The following is a 19,379-nucleotide window of genomic DNA, read 5'->3' on the forward strand; positions in this document are numbered from 1 at the left end:
AGGCACTGAGGGGTCAACACTGTTTGAAGGCACTCACAGCTCAGCGGGCCTGTGAATGCAACCTGCTTTTATCGGCCAGCAGACAACTAGATGCAGCAAAAACAGACAGCTGGATTTGCATCCTAGACACCCTAACAATCAGCGGGCAGCCGTATCAAAGCGCTGCAGACCCCTTGATCTACATTTTATGTTCATCAAGAAAATGCGTTTACTGATACATATAAATAGTTCTCCATGTGATCATTTCTAGTGTGATTAATCTGGAGTAGCTCGGCAGACAAACAAGTGTGTGTTTGCAGTTCTGTGTATGCTTCTACTCATCTGAGGGAATATTTGAGAAACATAAATTATAAATCCCATGCCGTGCACAGATAACTGTGGTAATGAAGCTGGCAGAACAACTGGATGCGGTACATATTTAAACAGGCTACTTCCTTTGTGGACATATCATCTGGGCATTAAAGATTCAGACGCTGTGATAGCCCAACATTAGAGAGGACTGCAGGGTGAGTAGTTTGGAAATGGGAGCATTATCTAGTCAGCAGGGGCCGACGATGCACGCAAGAGACCCGAGCTGCCGGGACAAGGCCGACGGGACGGCGAGTGTAAGATTTACTGTGAAGTTTCCACAATACTTCTGCAAAAATAACCCAAACTGTTACTGTTGCAGATTTAGAAGGTTAATGATATTAACATGGAAAAATATAGAGCAGCATATGGGATTATTTGTTGCCTCCAAGTTTCAGTCTTTGTCTCCAAAAAACATCTCTATGCTCTCACACTATAAACAGAATCAAACATCCTCGTAGTAACCACACTGAAGGCCCTGGGTTGGCATTAATTGCAAAAAATTAGAAAGCAAGCTTTTAAAAGGGCTACAACTTCAGATGGCACTTTTTAATCTGTGCAGTTTGTATTTTTTCCTAACTAGTGCCTTTGTTTACCAGGTCGGATGCTTCTCTGCAACATTAGCCTCGCTTGATCCTTATCTCGTCTATGATATCTAGCTGCAGTTGGAAATCAGGGTATAATTTACCACAGCATAGAATACAGCTAACACGAGGTATTTAATATTCCAGTACGTCATGGTTATCCAAGACCATTTGCTTAATCAAGAAACAAGATCCTTACTGGCAAACCATTAAAAGAGTGAGAGCTTATCTTCTGATCTACTTACAGCTGGATGTTGAAATGACTGGAAGAAGCTTCATCACTTTATCTTCAGGACACAGTTAGAAGTTTGGAGTTTTTAGTTAAAATGCTGACTTTATAGTAAACGTTAATATAAGTTATATTATGTATCATGGTAAAAATATCACCCGTTCCTCTACAGGGCTTAAAAAAGACTATTATACATTCATTCAAACATCAGTGAGCTGATGCAGAGTCGTAAAGCGTAGTCCCAAATTTCTTCACACACACACACAAAAAGGAAAACAGAGTTTTATTATCATTATTATTATTATTATTCATAGTAGTACGAGAAACGAGGAAAACGTGCTTAGATCTGTGGACTTAGTGTTATAGTGATATTTGCAGGATGGCAAAGAGCGATCTTCTACATATCAGGTTGTTTGATTACCTTAACTAACTCATTAATAATATTTTAAACAGTGCATTTACCAAAACCTCAGCGTGTTCCTGTCTGCTTAGGAACAGCGGCGCCTCAGAGGGAAACATGCTTGTTGGAGTGTAAACTGGTACAAAGCGTCTGCCGCTCTAGATCGTTTGACATCATTTGTTTGCTCCATTAGCTTTGTGGCATTCTCCTCTGCAGCTCTGCGGCTCACTGCTAATGATTTGTCCTCCAAAAAGCAGATTAGGAGTTAGTGTGTTAGTTACATTATGTGTAAAATCAAAATAAATCACATTTTTGTCTGAGATGACCGGACGGTGCAAGTACTTTTTAGGCGTTGGATTAAGAAGTCCAATATTTAGGTTTGTGATGCAGCAGAAAAACCAATTCTCTGAATTTCTAAAACAACACGTCCAGGAAATAGCGCCGTTTTTCTGGTTGCATTCAGGCCAAACCATCAACACCTCTAATACACTTGTTTGCAAAACCACACTTTCAGATTGCAGGGTGACACTGTGTGAAGGTCGGGCCTCTCTGAAGCAAACAAAGCTGGATGATGACATCACTGCTGCACAGCAAATACACACACGCATGACAAAGACTGACAAATAGTCAAGGACTTACAGCTGCGATTTCTATTTGATCATGACAGGAGGGGCAGAGCTGTGTTGACTGATAGCATCTTTGACCTGTTGCTATGTAGCAACTGGTCGCCTGGAAATTATTTCTGGAGTAATGAGTTACCGGCTGACGAGTACTTCAGTGGTGATCCAAATGTGTGACTGAATTTATAGGCAATGAGATGGTAGACTGCAGGTACACCTGACAGCAAGTGTCACTGTTTTCTCCAGTTAAATAAAACCTTGGTCAGGCCCGTGTGTCCACAACAGGTTCAGCTGCACTAGTTGCCAGGAGCCTTATCTCAGCTTTGTGACGTCAGCAAAACAGCTGTCAGAAAACAAGTGATATATGGAGTATAATGGACATTTTAATTTTTAATCACCACATTTCTCAGGTGAAAAATAGGTCGAGCCCTGATAATAATGGGATCATCAAATGTGCCAGCTGCATTTGATCTCGCCATCCATTTGCATTATTTCAGTCACTCCTTAATTTGCACAGATTCTGGAGATCAATCCAATCTGACATATTTCCACTGATATATTTCTGAGACTCAGTTTGGTGTTTATTTTATTAAAGGTCTGCATTCGAGCAGGCTGTGGTTTTATGAGAATAAAACCTATATAGTTTATCTTTATAACACTTTTATATAATTGCAAATTACTAAAAGCTCTCATGTTGCCCAGAATTTCATGCTCTGTGTTGAAACTGTTTCAATCCCAATCAAATTCTTATCAAACCAAATCTAATCTGTTTCAGTCATTTGTCTCACCATCTGTGGTCCAGGTAACGACTTAACTGTGGTTTGGGGTGAATACATGAATTCAAATGATGCACTTCTAATATCTTTTCATAATTTTAATAGCTTTGTGGACAATGATGGTCAAAACAATATCAAAAATAATTATCATTGAGTATTTATGGCCATACGTTAAAGTACTGAATGAAAAAAAGAGTTTTTACCTGATGATGGCGTTTATTAATACCTGAATCATCAAGCTATATTCTCCACACTAAGTGGATAATTCCCGAATGCTGTGACCAAAAACCGCCCCACTGGTGACCCCCAATGAGTTAGAGGATCTTCATGGTGATTCAGATTTATTCAGAGGGGTCCAAAACTTAGAATGAGCCTAGATGTGTGTTGGCAAAAAACAAAGCAAAGCAGTGACGTCATGATTATACCAGAAATCAGTCAGTGTTCAAAAGACTTTGTTTGTTTTGGGGGGGTGAGACGCACCATGGTCGAATTCACCTGTGTGAGTTATAAATGCTGAAGCATGTATACGTGTCACTGACATGGAAACTTGGTTTACACTTTTATTCCCACTTTCCAACATTCTCAGTCCGTACGTCTTCATTAAAAAAATCACAGCAGTATTGCTCAGTATTTATTATAATAATTCTTCTTTAGCTGTGTTTTGTAGCTGGTAATTATCCAAAGCAGATAAAACATTTGATTTTTAATTTGATTGAAATAATTGGCAATGCAAAGAGGAGTAATTCCCTTCTTGTTGACTTTAATAATATTTTTGCTGTTTCTGTTAACCGTACAAGAGTGATGGGACAGAAATCTAAAAATAGATTTAAAGGCCAGTGCGTGCACATGTACACACACATAAAACACTACAATCTGTGATCATATATCGATTTTCAAAAATAGGCTTGTGTACGTTTGGTAAACAATAAAGACCCAGGATGTAATAATCGTGCTTTTCTGGCCTTTAGACTAGATTTTTTTAATGTAGTGAGGCATGAAGAATATGACAGGACTGATGTGTTGGTGTTGTTGTACAACAAATTACAGTGAGAGCTTCTGAATAGCAACAACTTACACCTTTATTAAAGGACAGTGTGTTAATAATTACAGACGTGTTTAATGTCCACACAATCCTCTGCTGCCCACAAAAGATCCTGGGCCGTTTCACAAAGACAGTTAAGACCAGTTCTTTTGGGTGATGTTCAGCTACAGCAGAGCTTCAACAACATTTCCAGGGAAACAGGATGTAATGATTAGAGCGTACTCAGGCGCCTCCAATCATGTGAGTTTTCAGGATTTTTTAAAATTTGCTGACATGAAGGGGATAAGGAGAAAGGTGGGAGGGGAGGCAAAAATCAGAAATAAAATTAAACTACAAACTACACTATTTGCATCTAAAATATAGTAGAGTGGAAATGTGGCATTACATAGAAATACTTTAAGTTCAATACGTGAGTAAATGCACTAACTTGTTACTACTATTCCTATACATCAGGGGTGCCAAACATAAGGCCCTGGGGCCAGAATTGGCCTGGCAAAGACTCCAATCCCTCCAACCGGATGGCACTGGAAAACTGTATGTTCATAAGTTTTATAACATTTCCCACTGATAAAGATCTCTCCCATGGCTTCTCATATTACACTACAATAATTATTTAAACATTCACAGACCAATGCAAAGGAGAGTTTCTTTGGCCCATCCCACTTAAGATCAAAGTGGGCTGTATGTGGTCCGTGGTATAAAATAAGTTTGACATCCATACTATACGTGCTCTCATTCATTGGGTATTGTAAGATTAACAGTACTTTCCTTTTTGCCTCCAAATGTGAGGACACATTGGAGCTGTGGCCTTCAGGTTGTTAGTGCTCATGCAGCGGCAACCCCTGAACCAGATGGTGTACACCGGGGGTAAAAAGAGCCATCAAGCTGTAGAGGAGTCTTTTTCACTCCGTCAGCTTGTGGGACTCTGCAGGCAGCTGATCAGCAGGCCAAGCGGGCTGTGGCTTCAATGGTTGTCAAAGCAAAAACTCAGGTGTGGGAGGAGTTCAGCGAGGTCGTGGATCTACGCTTTGGGTCAGACTGTCAGACAACTCGGTAGGGGGAAGCAGCTTTCAGCCCACACGCTATACAGTGGGGATATTGTTCTGCTTATCTCAACTGAGAATATAGTCAGGGGGTGGAAGGAATAATTTAAGAATCTCCTGAATCCTTCTGCCTTTTACATAAATTATCTCTTGACAGGCAACAAACACAAAAAATGGCTATGCTTTACTACTTTGATATGTGACTCAATTACTTCACTAAGGTTTCTCAAGCTGCATCTTGAAGATAGCAGCTGAACAAGTTGCCTAGCATATCTCTGCTTAGCTATATGTTCAGTGTGAGTGCTTATATCGCCAGATGTCCAGATGGTGGTGCACTCCACATCAGTAATCCTTTGCTACACGTCTGCAAAGTAAGGTAAAGTATTGATTAAACTGCTAAAAAATATATACATATATATATATATATATATATCTATCTCTGTGTTTCAAAACTGAATGTTAGGAATTGTTTTCCAAAATAATCCTTTCATGAATCACAATAGCTTAGGTGTAACTATATAACTTTGCCTACTTTAAAATGTGTGGCTCATTGGATATACGAAAAAGTCTCCTTCACTCTCAGTCTGCACCCCACAAGCTGTGTGACTCCCCTGAGGGGGACACAGTATCAGCTGACACTGGCAAAGTGTGTTTACTTTGCAGGAAAGGAAGAATAGAGGAAAATGTTTTGCTATTAGGTGCAGAACACAGAGCGGCCCTGCTCCAGCTGGTCAGAGAAAAGGTGAAAAATCCTCCATGACTGAAGCACAGAGTGTCGAGGTGCTACCTAGAAACTGAAAAAGAAATAAACTAAATTTTCACCAGAAGCTGAACTTTTAGATGAAGTGTTGTTGAAATGCTCATAAAACATAACTCCCAGTGTCATTGATACACTAATCTGGAGCTGTTCCGCTCCCAGTGAGCTATTTTAGAATAAAATAAAAGCTTGCTGTGTATTTGATATTCTGTTATTCAGTAGAAAACATTGCATACATGCGTGTGTGCATGTGAGATTAAAACACGCGCACTGACACTAATGTGGGCTAAAATGTAAACATATAGATCTACGTTGCTAAGAAACCACGTCTCCATTGTTTTTGATCATTGAATTGTTGCTTCCACTAATTAAAACGACTGAAAACGGCAACTAATTGGTTCATCGCACGCAGATGTCACGCTCTGTAAGACGCAGTGCGCTGTTTCCTCTGCTTGTTTTAACCGTGTCATTCAGAGCTGCTTTCTAAGCGGGAGGCTTATAAAAGCTTATAAAACGTTTTTAAAATCAATTTGCTCATGACAAAATCCTTCTACTATAAATTCTTTTTCTACGCCTGTGAACTTTTGAAATTTTCTGAACGCGATCTCGAGAGTGAGCGAGAGAGAGAGAGAGCTGTGCACGTGAGCTCCTCACCGAGCACGTCATCACTGGAGGAGGCACCAGAGGGCTGGGTTAGAGGGAGTAGTTGGGAAACAGGAGAGAGGAGCGCACTATAAGAAGAGAATGAGCCCAGCAGGAGCGTCATAACATTTAAAGCAAGACCGAGAGGAAAACGCCACCGCGCTCACAATGAAGACTTGAATCTCGAGAGAATTTTATTTGTGTTTGTTTGTGTTTTTCATGTAAGGACTATTTGAGGAATCTGCAAGGTATTAAAAAAACAGGAAAGAAAAGAAAGTGCCGTCCGGCGTCGCTCCCCGTGTGTGTCAGCGCGCTGAGGTATCCTGGATGAGCGCAAAGTGTCAGCTTCAGCACCCGAGGAGAGGACAGCTCCGCTCTGTCTGCTCCTTTTTGGACCTCCAGTCCAAAAACTCTCCTTCGGCTTCTGATGTCCACACTTGGAGTTTGACACTGTGCGCCCCATACAAGTCGGGAAGAAGTGTAAAAGGAAGATCCACTGACGGAGAGAGCCGCGACTGACTGTGTGCTCAATATGTACCAGGGGCATTTACAGGTAAGGAGGCAGGATGTGCACGTCTCAATTAAGATGGAAAACGAAATGTTGCAGTTGTGATGGAACAAATGAACACGATTTGGACGAAATACATTTGTAGTTCATGTTAAGAGCTTTTCTGTTTTTTTCATTCCTTGGGGGTTTAGTAATCTCGAGGCGCTGCTGTTCTGATGTTTTCATTTACCTGAGAGACGTCTTCCGATGCGGGCCCTTCAAGTTTTGGGGAAAATTTGCTCAAAGAGACTGTTAATGCGTGCACTTAGTCCAGCACTCAAGTCTGCTACAGCCTTCATTAGCTGCAGTAATCACCGGGGAGACGGAGGAAGTGAAGGGCACTGTGGCGCGCCTACTGCAAGTGCAGGTGCGTGCCAAAGGTAAACAGGAGGCAAACCTCGTCTGTTTAACCAGGCAGCCCCTGACACCGCAACAAATCAGTTTAACTTGTTTGCTGATGCTCGCCTGACGTCACGCAATTTGACGTCAATTTTCAGTCTTTAGCTTTAATAAGAGCCTCAAACTCATCGCAGACGTTAAAATGAGGCGAGAAATAGCTGACGATGATCAGCTTTCTGACTTCAGCAGAAATCGGAGGGTTACAGTCAGGAGCTTCCAACAGCTGCATGTGTGGCGTGCGGTACAATCACACGCTGTCACATAAACAGTAACCCCGTCCTCTGCGGTTAATGTTAGCTTCTGCTCTGCTTTATATACATGGAGTGAAATTTACACGGCTGCTTGACAAAGATACATCAGTTTCCAGACAGCTGATTATGTAATAAAAGACCACGCAGTCCTGAGTCAGTACTCGGGAGCTTTGAAGACCAACATTTAATATTTCATGACATATATCTCAAGCAGCGGTATTCATTCAAAATGCACGAAAAGGCGGTCAACAGTTCTTGCCTGGATTACCGCGGACGTGTTTGTTAAGGGAGGGTCAGCGGAAAACCTCACAAACTGGCTGATTTTTTTAAAAGGAGAAAATCATGTGCTTTTAATCAAAGTTTTCTCTGTTACATTCATGTTTCAGTTGTCAGACACTTTCTGTGTTTCTCATCACATGCACGCAAGTCATTACACTCTGTGCCATGTTTAGATCACAGCTGTGCTTTCTAAGCCATTATACGGGAGTTATTTAGCAGCAGTGAGTAATGGGAAGATTTTTGCTTTGACATCCGCTTTTGTAAGGGATACATTTATCTTGATTTTTTTCCATCCCTTTCTCCTTGAAGTAAAGTGTTTGCTTCTGTGAGAGCATATGAAATCTGAGCTATCTAAATCGGTAACACTATCAGACTGTTGTCGGAGAGACACTGGAATTGATAGCATGGCTTCTTTGGGCATAAGGGAGGACTGTTTTTCCTTGATGAGAAGAGGCTAATATGCAAAATCGTAAACGCTTTTTGGAAAGAAATTAATCAACATGGAACACTTTTAGAGTTGTTCACACTTCATAACGGTTGTATCGCACACAGTCAGTAAAACATGAAATGCACGTTCGTTATGTTTGCATAAAGCATTTCACAGGCCTAATGTGACCTCCAAATTGATGCTGGAGGTGGAAATCACTGGGCGTAATGGGTCTCCAGAATTTCAAGTGAAGCTCACACTGTGCACACACTTTGTGATGCATTACTGGTGCGGCATCAGTCAGTCAGAGCTATCAGATTTCTTATCCCAAAGTAGCTACACTTGTAAGTCCTCCTTTATTACACAATTGTCAGTCAGCACGATTTGTCAGCTTATGAATGTTGCAGCTCAGGAGGCAGCTGGCTGGGGAGCGAGATAAGGATGTCCAGTTTCCATCTTACCATTTCTTATTTGATAACCTTCTCCTTTCCCTGCGACCTGGATAAGCGGAGCATGTGCCGGCCAGTGTGCAGTTTAATCCAAGGCTTTCTGTATTTCCATAAACACATTTTGCATAAGTGCAGGGGATATTCACACAATGAAACAATATTGGATGAATCAAATATTTTGGCATGTGCATGGTCTCATGATTGATGCCAAGTGTTGGTTGGCAGTTGAGGATTGGGGTCTGCAGAGAGCTGCTGGCAGAAATACAATGCTGGACTCATGTCTTCTATTTTTTTCCAGTTATTCTTTTTCCCTAAATGAACCCTAAACACACGGGTAATGATAACACCCAGCATCCATGTAGTTACAAATGTGTGTTTGCGTGTTATGGTATAAAATGTGATATCGAGAAACATTTTACCTTTAAGAAAAGGTTAAACCAAAGGTGTGGAACAGCTGCTCATCTTTAAAGCTACAAAACATTCTGTTTCTGTTACTTCCCTGCATATTTCACTTGTATACATACTACATTTATTAAAGTTTAAGATTTAGTACATCCATTCTTCATCAAATTACACGAGAACATTTCAAATTATACACTGGAATCGCTGAAGTGGCTTTAGCTGCGTTGGTATTCGTGTTTACAGTAAATCTAATTAGTGCATGTACTGTGTGTATAAAACATACTGGCTTAATGGAAGTGACGCTCCAAGGCCTTTAGATGTTTGCTCTGTTAAGCGCAACATGATTACGTAATTTGATTACCATTTTTCAAGGCCCTCGGGGAGCATCTCGAATGGATGCTTTAGCTGATCAGAAGTAGATCAAGTCTCTTAAGATCACAGTCATTCACATCAATATTGTATTAGACGTGTACCAGATTTACTCATACAGTTTGCTTTCTTGGGTGAAAGCTTCTTAGTTTGCATTTCATTTCCTTGTTTTTTATTTGTCACAGCATGGCGCTTATCTTTGTATTTTTGTCTGATTGCATCTTCTCAGTGCAATCAGTTTTCTCAAAGCTGTATTCATGTATTCAAATGCAACGAGTTTTTAGAGTATTTAAAAGTAGAATGGGAGGCAGAGCCTTCAGTTTTCAGGCCCCTCTTCTGTGGAACCAGCTTCCAGTTTGGATTCAGGAGACAGACACTATCTCTACTTTCAAGATTAGGCTTCAAACTTTCCTTTTTGCTAAAGCATATAGTTAGGGCTGGACCAGGTGACCCTGAATCCTCCCTTAGTTATGCTGCAATAGACGTAGGCTGCCGGGGATTCCCATGATGCACTGGGTGTTTCTTTTTCACTCACTATGTGTCAATAGACCTCTCTGCACTGAATCATACCGGCTATTAATCTCTGTCTCTCTTCCACAGCATGTCTTTATCCTGTCTTCCTTCTCTCACCCCAAGCCTGGGGCTTTCTTCCTGTTAAAAGGGAGTTTTTCCTTCCCACTGTCGCCAAAGTGCTTGCTCATAGGGGGTCATATGATTGTTGGGTTTATTGTAGGGTCTACCTTACAATATAAAGCACCTTGAGGCGACTGTTGTTGTGATTTGGCGCTTTTTAAATAAAACTGAATTGAATTGAATTTAAAAAAAAATTGTGGTAATCGGATGAACTGTATATTCTATTAAACGCAGATATTAGAATATTCAAATATAACTACTATGAAAAATTAAACAATGCTCAGTGGATAAAACCTTTTGGAGAACTCAGAAAAAAATGAGGGAGCATACAGGAGCGTCAGGGTATCACAACCCAGCAAGAGAACGTATGCAAGCCTGCATTTAACATCCTGAAACACCCTTTCATCGGTCATAGCTGTGCAATCAATCAGGCCGTACTTCATGTATGTTAAACAATTAATGTTGTTGTTGTAAGGTTTTTATCAGCGCCTCTCCCACAGCTGTGGCGGTCAGCTTGAGGGACAGCAGAGGACTTCCGGAAGCTTTTTCCACTATTTTAAAGTCTCCTTGATTTAATGAACCATGGTCTTGAATAAGAGCAATTTAATAGGCCTGACTATTTCAGGAGCCAGGATAATGAGTGAAATCAGGTGGCATCCAGCTGGAACAAAAGCTCCACAGACAGTACTGCTCTCCTTGTTGAAAATATGTAACAGGGCTTGAAACCTGTAGACGTGTAAACTACTGTAACACTTACCATTACATTATGGATGTTCAGAGATTAGCAGCCCGTTAAACCCTGAACATTTATTATTCACCATTTATTTTTTCTTGAGTGTCTCAGTGGTTGTTAAAATCATGGTTTCTCTCACTGTCTGATGGTATCAGGTCATTCTAACTTTTCAATAAATCAATTTTATTCTAACATAAGTTAAAAAAAAAAAAAAAACACCTCACTCACATCGATGTAGAAATTACTCTGTTTAGTATTCTTACCCAAACTTTGTGTTTTTAAAAAACTTTAAATCCAGTATCCATATTTTGTGGATCATTTTAAATAAATGTCACCAAAACCTGAGATATTTAGCGTCTTTGTAAGGCTTAAGGCTCCCAAGAACCGGTTTTAACAATTGGGGCTCGCTTGGCCAAAGCCTCCCATTCTGAATGCTACTCAGTCCACATAGAAACAGAGCCTTACGGCTCCTCCTGCTGGTGGTGGAGGAGAGCCCTAAATCTCACCAAGCTGCCAAATATCCCAGGCCACGATATATGAGACTACTGTCTTATAAGGTGGCGAAGTTGGCCATTCAGGAGAGACACAGAGTCGAGTCGTTCGTAGGGACTGAGTTGAGATGTTTGGGGGATTTTAGGATGGCTTCTGGATTTCTACTAGCCAAGGTGTTGATGGTATGTCTGCCTGGAAAGAGAATCCAAGGCAGACTCAGGACATGTTAGGGATTATATCTTTTGTCTGGCATGGGAATGCCTGGGTGTCCCAGATGAGTTAGAGAAGGTAGGTGGGGAGAGGGAAGTTCGGGCATGTCTGCTTAAAATGTTTCCCCTGCAACCTGGACTCATAGGAGTGGCAGAAGATGAACGGATAGATGGATGGATGGAGGCACTGGGGTCTGAACTTGCATTTAAACTTCCCTTTTTTTACTTCCACTTATCAAAACATCAAGACCAATTGCAGTATCTTGTCTATGTACTCCTCATGTCCCCAGAAAATCTCTGATCTTTCAGGGCTTAGAGACAGGTCCTCCAGGGACAGCAGATTTTTGGGTCCTGTTTGTTGCTGGGTAGGGACTTCATGAATCCACTTGTACTAGTGCAAATGCTTTATTGGATTGGTATACGCAGAGATTGGAGGCTGAGTGGTGTCGTCGAGCTGTTCCTGAGCAGTGTTTGCAGCGTAGAGGGGTGCACTGTCTTTCTTGGGGACACAGCTGCTGTTAGGGTAGTGCCATCGCCACCATGTGTGCATGGACCGCACCAGTATTTAGAGGGCTGGCACACGTCAGAGTAACAGGATCCCATGTAATAACATTAGACTGCAAAAAGAAGATCAGTGTTATTCACTTCAGCTGTCAGTGGTTTTAATATCGTGGCTAAATGGTGAATGTTTTTCTGGGTTTGGATGCATAGTTTCAGTAATGACCATTTCATTTTCTGCCAGGTTGTGCAGGCAGGTAAAGGTTAGCTTTGACTGCAAAATATGCTGACATTTACTGCACACTGGGAGGGTTTTTTTTTTTTTTTTTTGCATGTATTGGGTGAAAAGATTCATTTAAGTGGTGCTACGGGCCTTACAGACTAATTTACTTAATTTTAGATAGAAGTACTGCGTTGAAGAATTATGTCCTACTGCATATTTTGTGAAGTCATGCACAGCTGTTCGGCGCCATGAACACTAGTTTAAAATTTGTGGTATTTAAAAATATAAAAAATGCACAATTTCCAAACCAGAGAATTGCTGACTCGCGCCAAATATGTCCTTATACAGAGAGGAAAAAGATGTATAATTAAACACAAGAAAAACAACCTGAAAGATTTGCCTTCTGCCGCTGCTTTCTAAGGTACTTAGCCAACATCCAGCCTTCAGTCACTGGGCTTTTCTCCTTCCCCTGTTTGGGTAGTTAAGGCTCTATAGAGACCCTGAGCAGCTTGTGGAGCTTGTAAAGCGGACTAGAGGGAGACTAAGAGGGATTCAAGCATTCATCAGCAGCTGTTGCCCTATAAGCTGATTGAGGGAAAAGGGGTTGTTCTTCTTACCACGGAGCATGGGAATTCGGTCATTTTGTTATTCACTGTCATCTGTCCTTTCTGCTCTTTGAACACCCGCCCATTCATGAAACAAAATAATTAAAAAAGGAGGGAAAAAAGAGAGAACATTAAGTCCAGATGTGGATGTGAATGATGTGACGAGAGGTTAGGCCGAGGAGAGCGGAAGGAGGAGAAAAAGGTTCATGATGCAGTCATGTCACATTTTACTGAATATTCATCTCTTTCCTGTACAGTTAAATCCAGGCTCGAGTCTGTCCTTTGGAATCATAATTGTCCTTAATAACCACCTGCTCTCTGACTGGGATGACTTGGAGGATTCATGTCTTCCTGGGTCTTAGTCATTCATAGGGCCACAAGTCATTAGAGCCCAGCTTTAACAGAAGGAGGCTGTGGTATATGTGCGGTATGCTTATATCATTCACACCTTAAGGGTATATTTCTAAAGACAGTGGTTCAAAATGTGGACTGTTCAGCTTTTTGATGACTCTTTTAAAACCGCTGGACTCGGTTGCCTATTTTACACAGTTTTTTGCAGACAGGAGCTTGTCTACACCAAAGCAGTGCAGCAGCTCACAGAGTAGCAGAGCAATTAGGCTGACTGTCTTAGCTAGTGACACACACAAAATCACCTTCACCAAATGTTAGCACAACTTTGCAAGCTTTCTCAAACGGGAAGCCTGTAACCGAGAGAGGATGCGATCGACGTAAAGAACCCGGCTTCACGGCTTCACAGCTCTACACCATCATCTCTGTTCGCTGATTTCCTCCGGGTGTCTTTCTGCTCCAAGTCTGTTAACACGGCAGCTCTCCCAACCCCACGCCGAGAGTCCCCTGAGCTACTGTACAAAGCCACATTTTTCCTCCCACAAAAGTAGGACAAGCCTCAGCATCTTTGTCACTGGAAGCGGAGGGGCTGTGCAGAAGAACGGGTAGCCCATCCATCTCTTTCACCCGACTCATTCATAACAGTCATTCTCCAACTGGGAATTAATTTGCTCCAGAAACCAGACATACGAGGGCCTGAGCGCAGAGAGCGCATGTTTTTGGGCCTCCAGGGATATATAGGAGGTGTCATAGATGAGAGCTGTTGGTAAACAAATAGGCAGGTTCACTGTGCCAGATGTGAGCATCACCTCTACGGGGCTTCCCGCCGATAAGTTAGTTTGGCCCCACCTCTGTAAATTCACCAGATAAATTTACTGCAACCAATATTGTGTCTGCATCTATAACGCTTTATCTTTGCTACTGCCACTGGTCTAAATATATTAACATATATTATTTTTAAAAGACATTTCTTTCAGCATGTTATTGCCAATAATAATTTTGTAAAATACCTCTGAGAGTTTACCAGAGACAAAAGTGAAGACTTTAAAACTGATAGTTTCACCAACATAAAGCAGTCAAGAGGTAGAAACGTGTATTTAAGATTTTTAGTAGTGCAAAATGTGCCAGTATTCAGAATCATAGTTCTCACCCAGATTTAGTTCAGCTCATGTGAACACATGATTAGCTGCTTTTGGTTGCCCAGCCTGTCACTTCCACTCAAGCTAAAGCCCCAACTCTGCATCCTGTTTTCACAGAGTTTATTTCTGCTATTTTGGGGCTTCTTTCAAGATTTTGGTCTGCTTGCTGCTGTTCTTCATTAGCCATGCTGTTTTGGTAACAAAAGAAATGACGCTTTCATGCAGTGAGCATTGTCCTAATTGTATCCCAACCACTCGCCTCTTTACTGTACTGTACGCCCTGTATATTAGCGCCTCACATGACTGAAAATGTTGGCACAGGACAGACATGATTTGACTGGCCAAATTGGTTCTTCTGTGCTTGAAACATTATCACAGCTTAATAAAGTGACGTAATGGCATTTCTAACAAAATCAGATTCGAATTCATTTATTTGTTTCCCGCAGCATAATATCTCCCATTTATGGGATACAAGTAACTTTTTAACGTCTCGCACAATTACAACAATGAGTAGAAACAGACGGCGAGAGCAAGGGGCCACAGGAAACTGCAAACAGAGACGGATTCATAGTCGGGTCTATCCGAACGTTGATGCTCCATGGGGAACACTTGAAATCCCGCTGTCAAATTCACCGTCCCTGATGTTTTAATGTGAGAATCTGTTTTTGCGCCTCGAGCAAGAGATACTCATCTTTTGATTTGCCGACTCCCAGCTTCCTGCCTTCGTATTTGAACCTAGACTAGCAACTTCACCATCAGTGCTCAGCCTTATACAATGGCGCTTCCTCTGTGAACCAGTAATCTTGTCAGATAATTGCAGGAGAACACTCCACATAAACCAAAGTCTGCAAATTATCACATCAATTAGTATGTACCCACAAACACCAATTACATCCCTCTCATGATCACCACTAATGACAATTTCAGCACTCTGTCGCAGCCCTGTACTTACAACCAAGTGCTACCCAGCAGTTTACAGCTGTGAGAAGCAAGCTGTTTGTAGAGACGCCAAAATAATGAAACTCTGAACTAAAGCTGCTCTAATTTTCTTTAATTTTAAGAAGCTTTTGCCACATGAAACACTAATTTGTCTCTCCAAAGCTCTCTTGTGTAAGGCTGTAGTGGAAAAGGAGCCTTTGATGTTATTTGTAAATGCGGGATGAAGGATGAAGTGCGGAGGATAATGATACTGTAGCTGAAAAATGTGTCAATTAAACACTTTGTGCAAAGATATGCTGCAAAATTTGCGAGTATGAGATTTGTTTAGGCTTTCTTGATGGATGGATTTACAGCAGCGCCCCTCTACTGTTGTTGACTAAGCTACTTCCAGTGTAGTTCACCTACTCTATGAGTTTCTGTTCAAGTCTGTCTGTTGGAAGCAAGCGAGCAAAGGAATTGCCTTGCATTTCTATAAATACCTGTGAGACACGCAGTCAATGAATTCCCTGGCAGAAGTTCAGGGTTGGGTTGCAGAGCAGAGCTTAAAGAGGAGCTGGGTGTACAGATGGGATGCATGTATGTGCAAGTGTGCGCCGGCTGAGAGGGCTAAAGGCAGGAAAGCATCGTAGCAGAGCAGGACTAACTTCTCACCTGGAGCAGTCCCATATGCCACTCTCCATATGCAAATCATCTCACTCTTGTGCATGTGTAGGGACAAGCTAAGAATATGTGTGTATATTTCTCCAAATGCACATGTGGTACCTGCATGCAGTTGTCTGCATGGATGCATCCGTGTGCCCTTGAGCATGCATGTTCACACAAGTGTAGATAACGAGGCAAGGCACGGATGTGTGATTCATATTCCTCCACATGACAGGAACTGCAGCGTGCCAGAGAGGAGGTCAAAAGACCCTGCTCCCATGGCTTCTCCCCACACATGCATGGAATGAACAATGCTGTTTGGCAGCTAAATGAGTGATGCTATATTAATACTATCTACACAAAACAACTGCAAGGAAACACCCATTTGGTAAAGTTTCACAAAACCAAAGTCTTTCCTTCAACGGTGTTTGAACCTGAAACTGCTGCATCCCAGATAAATATTACTTTTTTTTATCTTAGTTTTGGTGACGAACAACATATTGCATCGCATGCGTAACTGGAACTCATAAGGCCATTACACGGTCACATGTCACTGTTAACATATGACAGATAAAAGCTGTGACTGAAAATGTTTGATGACTAATAAAACTAATACAGAGGCATAGTGAATACTGTTGGATAGTATTTTGGGGATTCTGTGGTATTAATAATGCAATAAAGCATCTGAATGATTTGATAAGGACGGTGGCGACAAAGGCAAAGGTTGAGCTCCAAAGCACCCAGGTCAGAATCACCAGCTCTATCAAGATGTCAACAAAATACCTGATTTGCTCATTTTTGCCACAGACCAAGGGTGCAGTGAACAAGAAGAATTATGGATTTGATCAACTGGTCTCTGAATGAAATTGACACCCCTTTCTCAACGAGAAGTTTGGGCTCGGGTGAGCCTGAGTGCTGAAGGTATCTATCTATTCGGAACCATGGTAACAGGTTTCTGGCTGATCGGAGCTGGCTTGGCCCTGACTTACCGGAGAACTAAGGAAGTGGAACCGGCTGTTCAAACCCCCACAAGGCTGCCCGCTGGGATTGAAACAATGGGAAGAGGCGTGAGTTTCTCAAAATGGGCTCATTGAGTGCAGCATGGATAAGATCTTAGAAAGGCTTACGGCTGCCGTGAATACTCAGAATAAGATCTCTGAGTGCAGACTGGATTACATCTCGGAAGGGCTCGCTCGGCATAACATCTCTGAGCGTAAATTGGATGACATCTCAGGGAGGCACACTGTCGTGAGTTCTCAGAATCGGCTCTTTGGGCACAAGAATGACAACATCACAGAGCGCAAGTATGGCGAAGCTCGTGGCTCTCCAACGGGAGATTGAGAGACCAGTGTTGGACTGTAGAACTGCTTGGAAATTCATATGAGCTGTTCGCACTAAAGTAAAAAGCACCGTCACTCATGCGGAGACCCCTTCGGCGCCAGCTGCGGTTGCAAGGCTGGAGCTGTACAACAACACCCTGATAACGACTGTGTTTTGACTGTTCTTCCCATTCTATGCAAGGCCACCTGGGTTGGCTGGAAGACTGTTTACTTAGCCTGGCAGGGCGAAGGACACTGTCTCAGCTGAACTCTGGACACACACGCACACACACAGACATATATACACATGCAGATGTACACTCATCCCCCCTCCCCCTCCAAACGCCTTCGATGCTTATTCCCTTCCGATGCTGACGGTGGATCAAGGAGACCAGCGCATAGGCTGCAGGCCCGGATGTACTGTCTACATCGGCTGTCTCTCACCCTTTACCCATCCCTGTTGCTTGTCATGTGTTTCTTTGGTGTATTAAGAGTTTTTTCATGTGCTATGTGCAGAGGTGTTTTTTTCTGTTCTCAAACTGATCTCCCTGTTGGAGCTCAGTCTGGGGGGAGTTATTTTTTTCTCCTTATCTTTCCTCATGTGGTGCTTTTCCATTGTTATACCTCTCTGACCTGTCTTCCTCATGTGATGTTTGTGTAATGTATGTATGGTCGGAGGGTAAGATGGCGCCGCCATTGCGTGCAATAGGTCGGCAGCCTTGTGAAATTTCCCCTTGGGGGACTAAGAAAGGTATATCAAATCAAATCAAATCAAACAAACACTAAACTAATAACTCAAATGAAAACAGGTTTTTGCATTTGCTAAGCCAACTACACCAAATATACTCTAAATGTCTTTGAAGTACAGTGAGTCATGTTTTAGGGTTCTTTAATAGAAAAGAGAGTAGCCTGAGTATACACTAGTGTAGTAGTGTGTAAAAAAACATCTTCAAACAAACTGATGTGTTCCTATAAACAGTCCATCGCAGTGGGCCGTTTTATGTATGGGACACACTTAGTACACCTTATAAACTACTTACTTTCTTACTCAGCAGTTTCGATGTGTGACACTCAGCTGTGTGGAAACAACAGCTGGTTATAAGTTAACATTATTCCAGCTAATGCAAGCGTCCTAAAAATCACACGTTCCCTCTGATGAAGACTGTGATTACCTTCTCAGTGTATTAGGATTTATTCTAAAAGCGTTCGAGTCCAGCATCCTTGTCTAATAAAGCTTCACTAATGCTGATTAGCAGTGGCAAAAACACAAAAACAACAGTGTTTAAGAACAGAAGAGTTCAGGATATCCGATGAACACAGAGTTATTTGTGCTACAGTGGTCACCGTCGCTGGAAGACAGCAGAACTACAACCCAGTGATACTTTAAACACTGAGCCTCCAAATTTCCAAACACGATGAAGATTTGGTTCACGTGTTTACTGAGGCTGGAAGGTCAGGAATGAGAGTCACACGTTGTTATTGTCGTACTTCCTCTGGACTCTTTTAACAAATATTAAATTTAACATTGAAACCAATAGAGTCAAACCACTAACTGAAACTTGACTGAATTCATTTATTTTTTCATTTCAATTTATTTATTTATTTTACTGAAAATTAAAAACTAAAGTTTCAATAAATAATTAAAAAACAACAAACTTAAACTCTCAAATATCAGCGTCTGATCAAATGTGGAACGCGGAACATAGAAAAGTGTTACAACATCACAGTAAAACTGACCTTTGACCTTTGGGATAGAAATCAGCATCAGTTCATTATTTGGTCAAATCAGATGTTTTTGTAAGCACTTCATCCTCGTGAATTATTTAAAAAAAAAATACAACTAGTTTATTCAAATAAGAATTCTGACTCAGGCACAAAATTTGAATTCTGATTCTGAGGACGAGAGTTTCTCTTTTGGAGGGAGCGACTGATATATGTAGAGTGAAAGAGATGAGAAATCATTTTTGTTTGGCTTTCAGTGGAAGCAGCCGGCTAATATTTTAATGCAAAGTGTCGATTCTTGTTTTAAAAACGA

At 41.6% G+C, this 19,379-nt stretch overlaps 1 protein-coding gene across 1 annotated transcript in view; it reads left to right on the forward strand.

Annotated features, from left to right (window-relative positions):
- The first annotated feature begins 554 nt into the window (after nt 1-554).
- Nucleotides 555-19,379, forward strand: part of pex5la (peroxisomal biogenesis factor 5-like a) — a 103,437-nt gene continuing 84,612 nt past the window's right edge. The window contains 2 exon segments of the mRNA XM_039607085.1: nt 555-605; nt 4,931-5,052. Coding sequence (XP_039463019.1) covers nt 555-605; nt 4,931-5,052 — 173 coding nt within the window.

The sequence above is a fragment of the Oreochromis aureus genome, linkage group 23 (assembly GCF_013358895.1).
Source record: "Oreochromis aureus strain Israel breed Guangdong linkage group 23, ZZ_aureus, whole genome shotgun sequence".
Classification (NCBI taxonomy): Eukaryota; Metazoa; Chordata; class Actinopteri; order Cichliformes; family Cichlidae; genus Oreochromis; species Oreochromis aureus.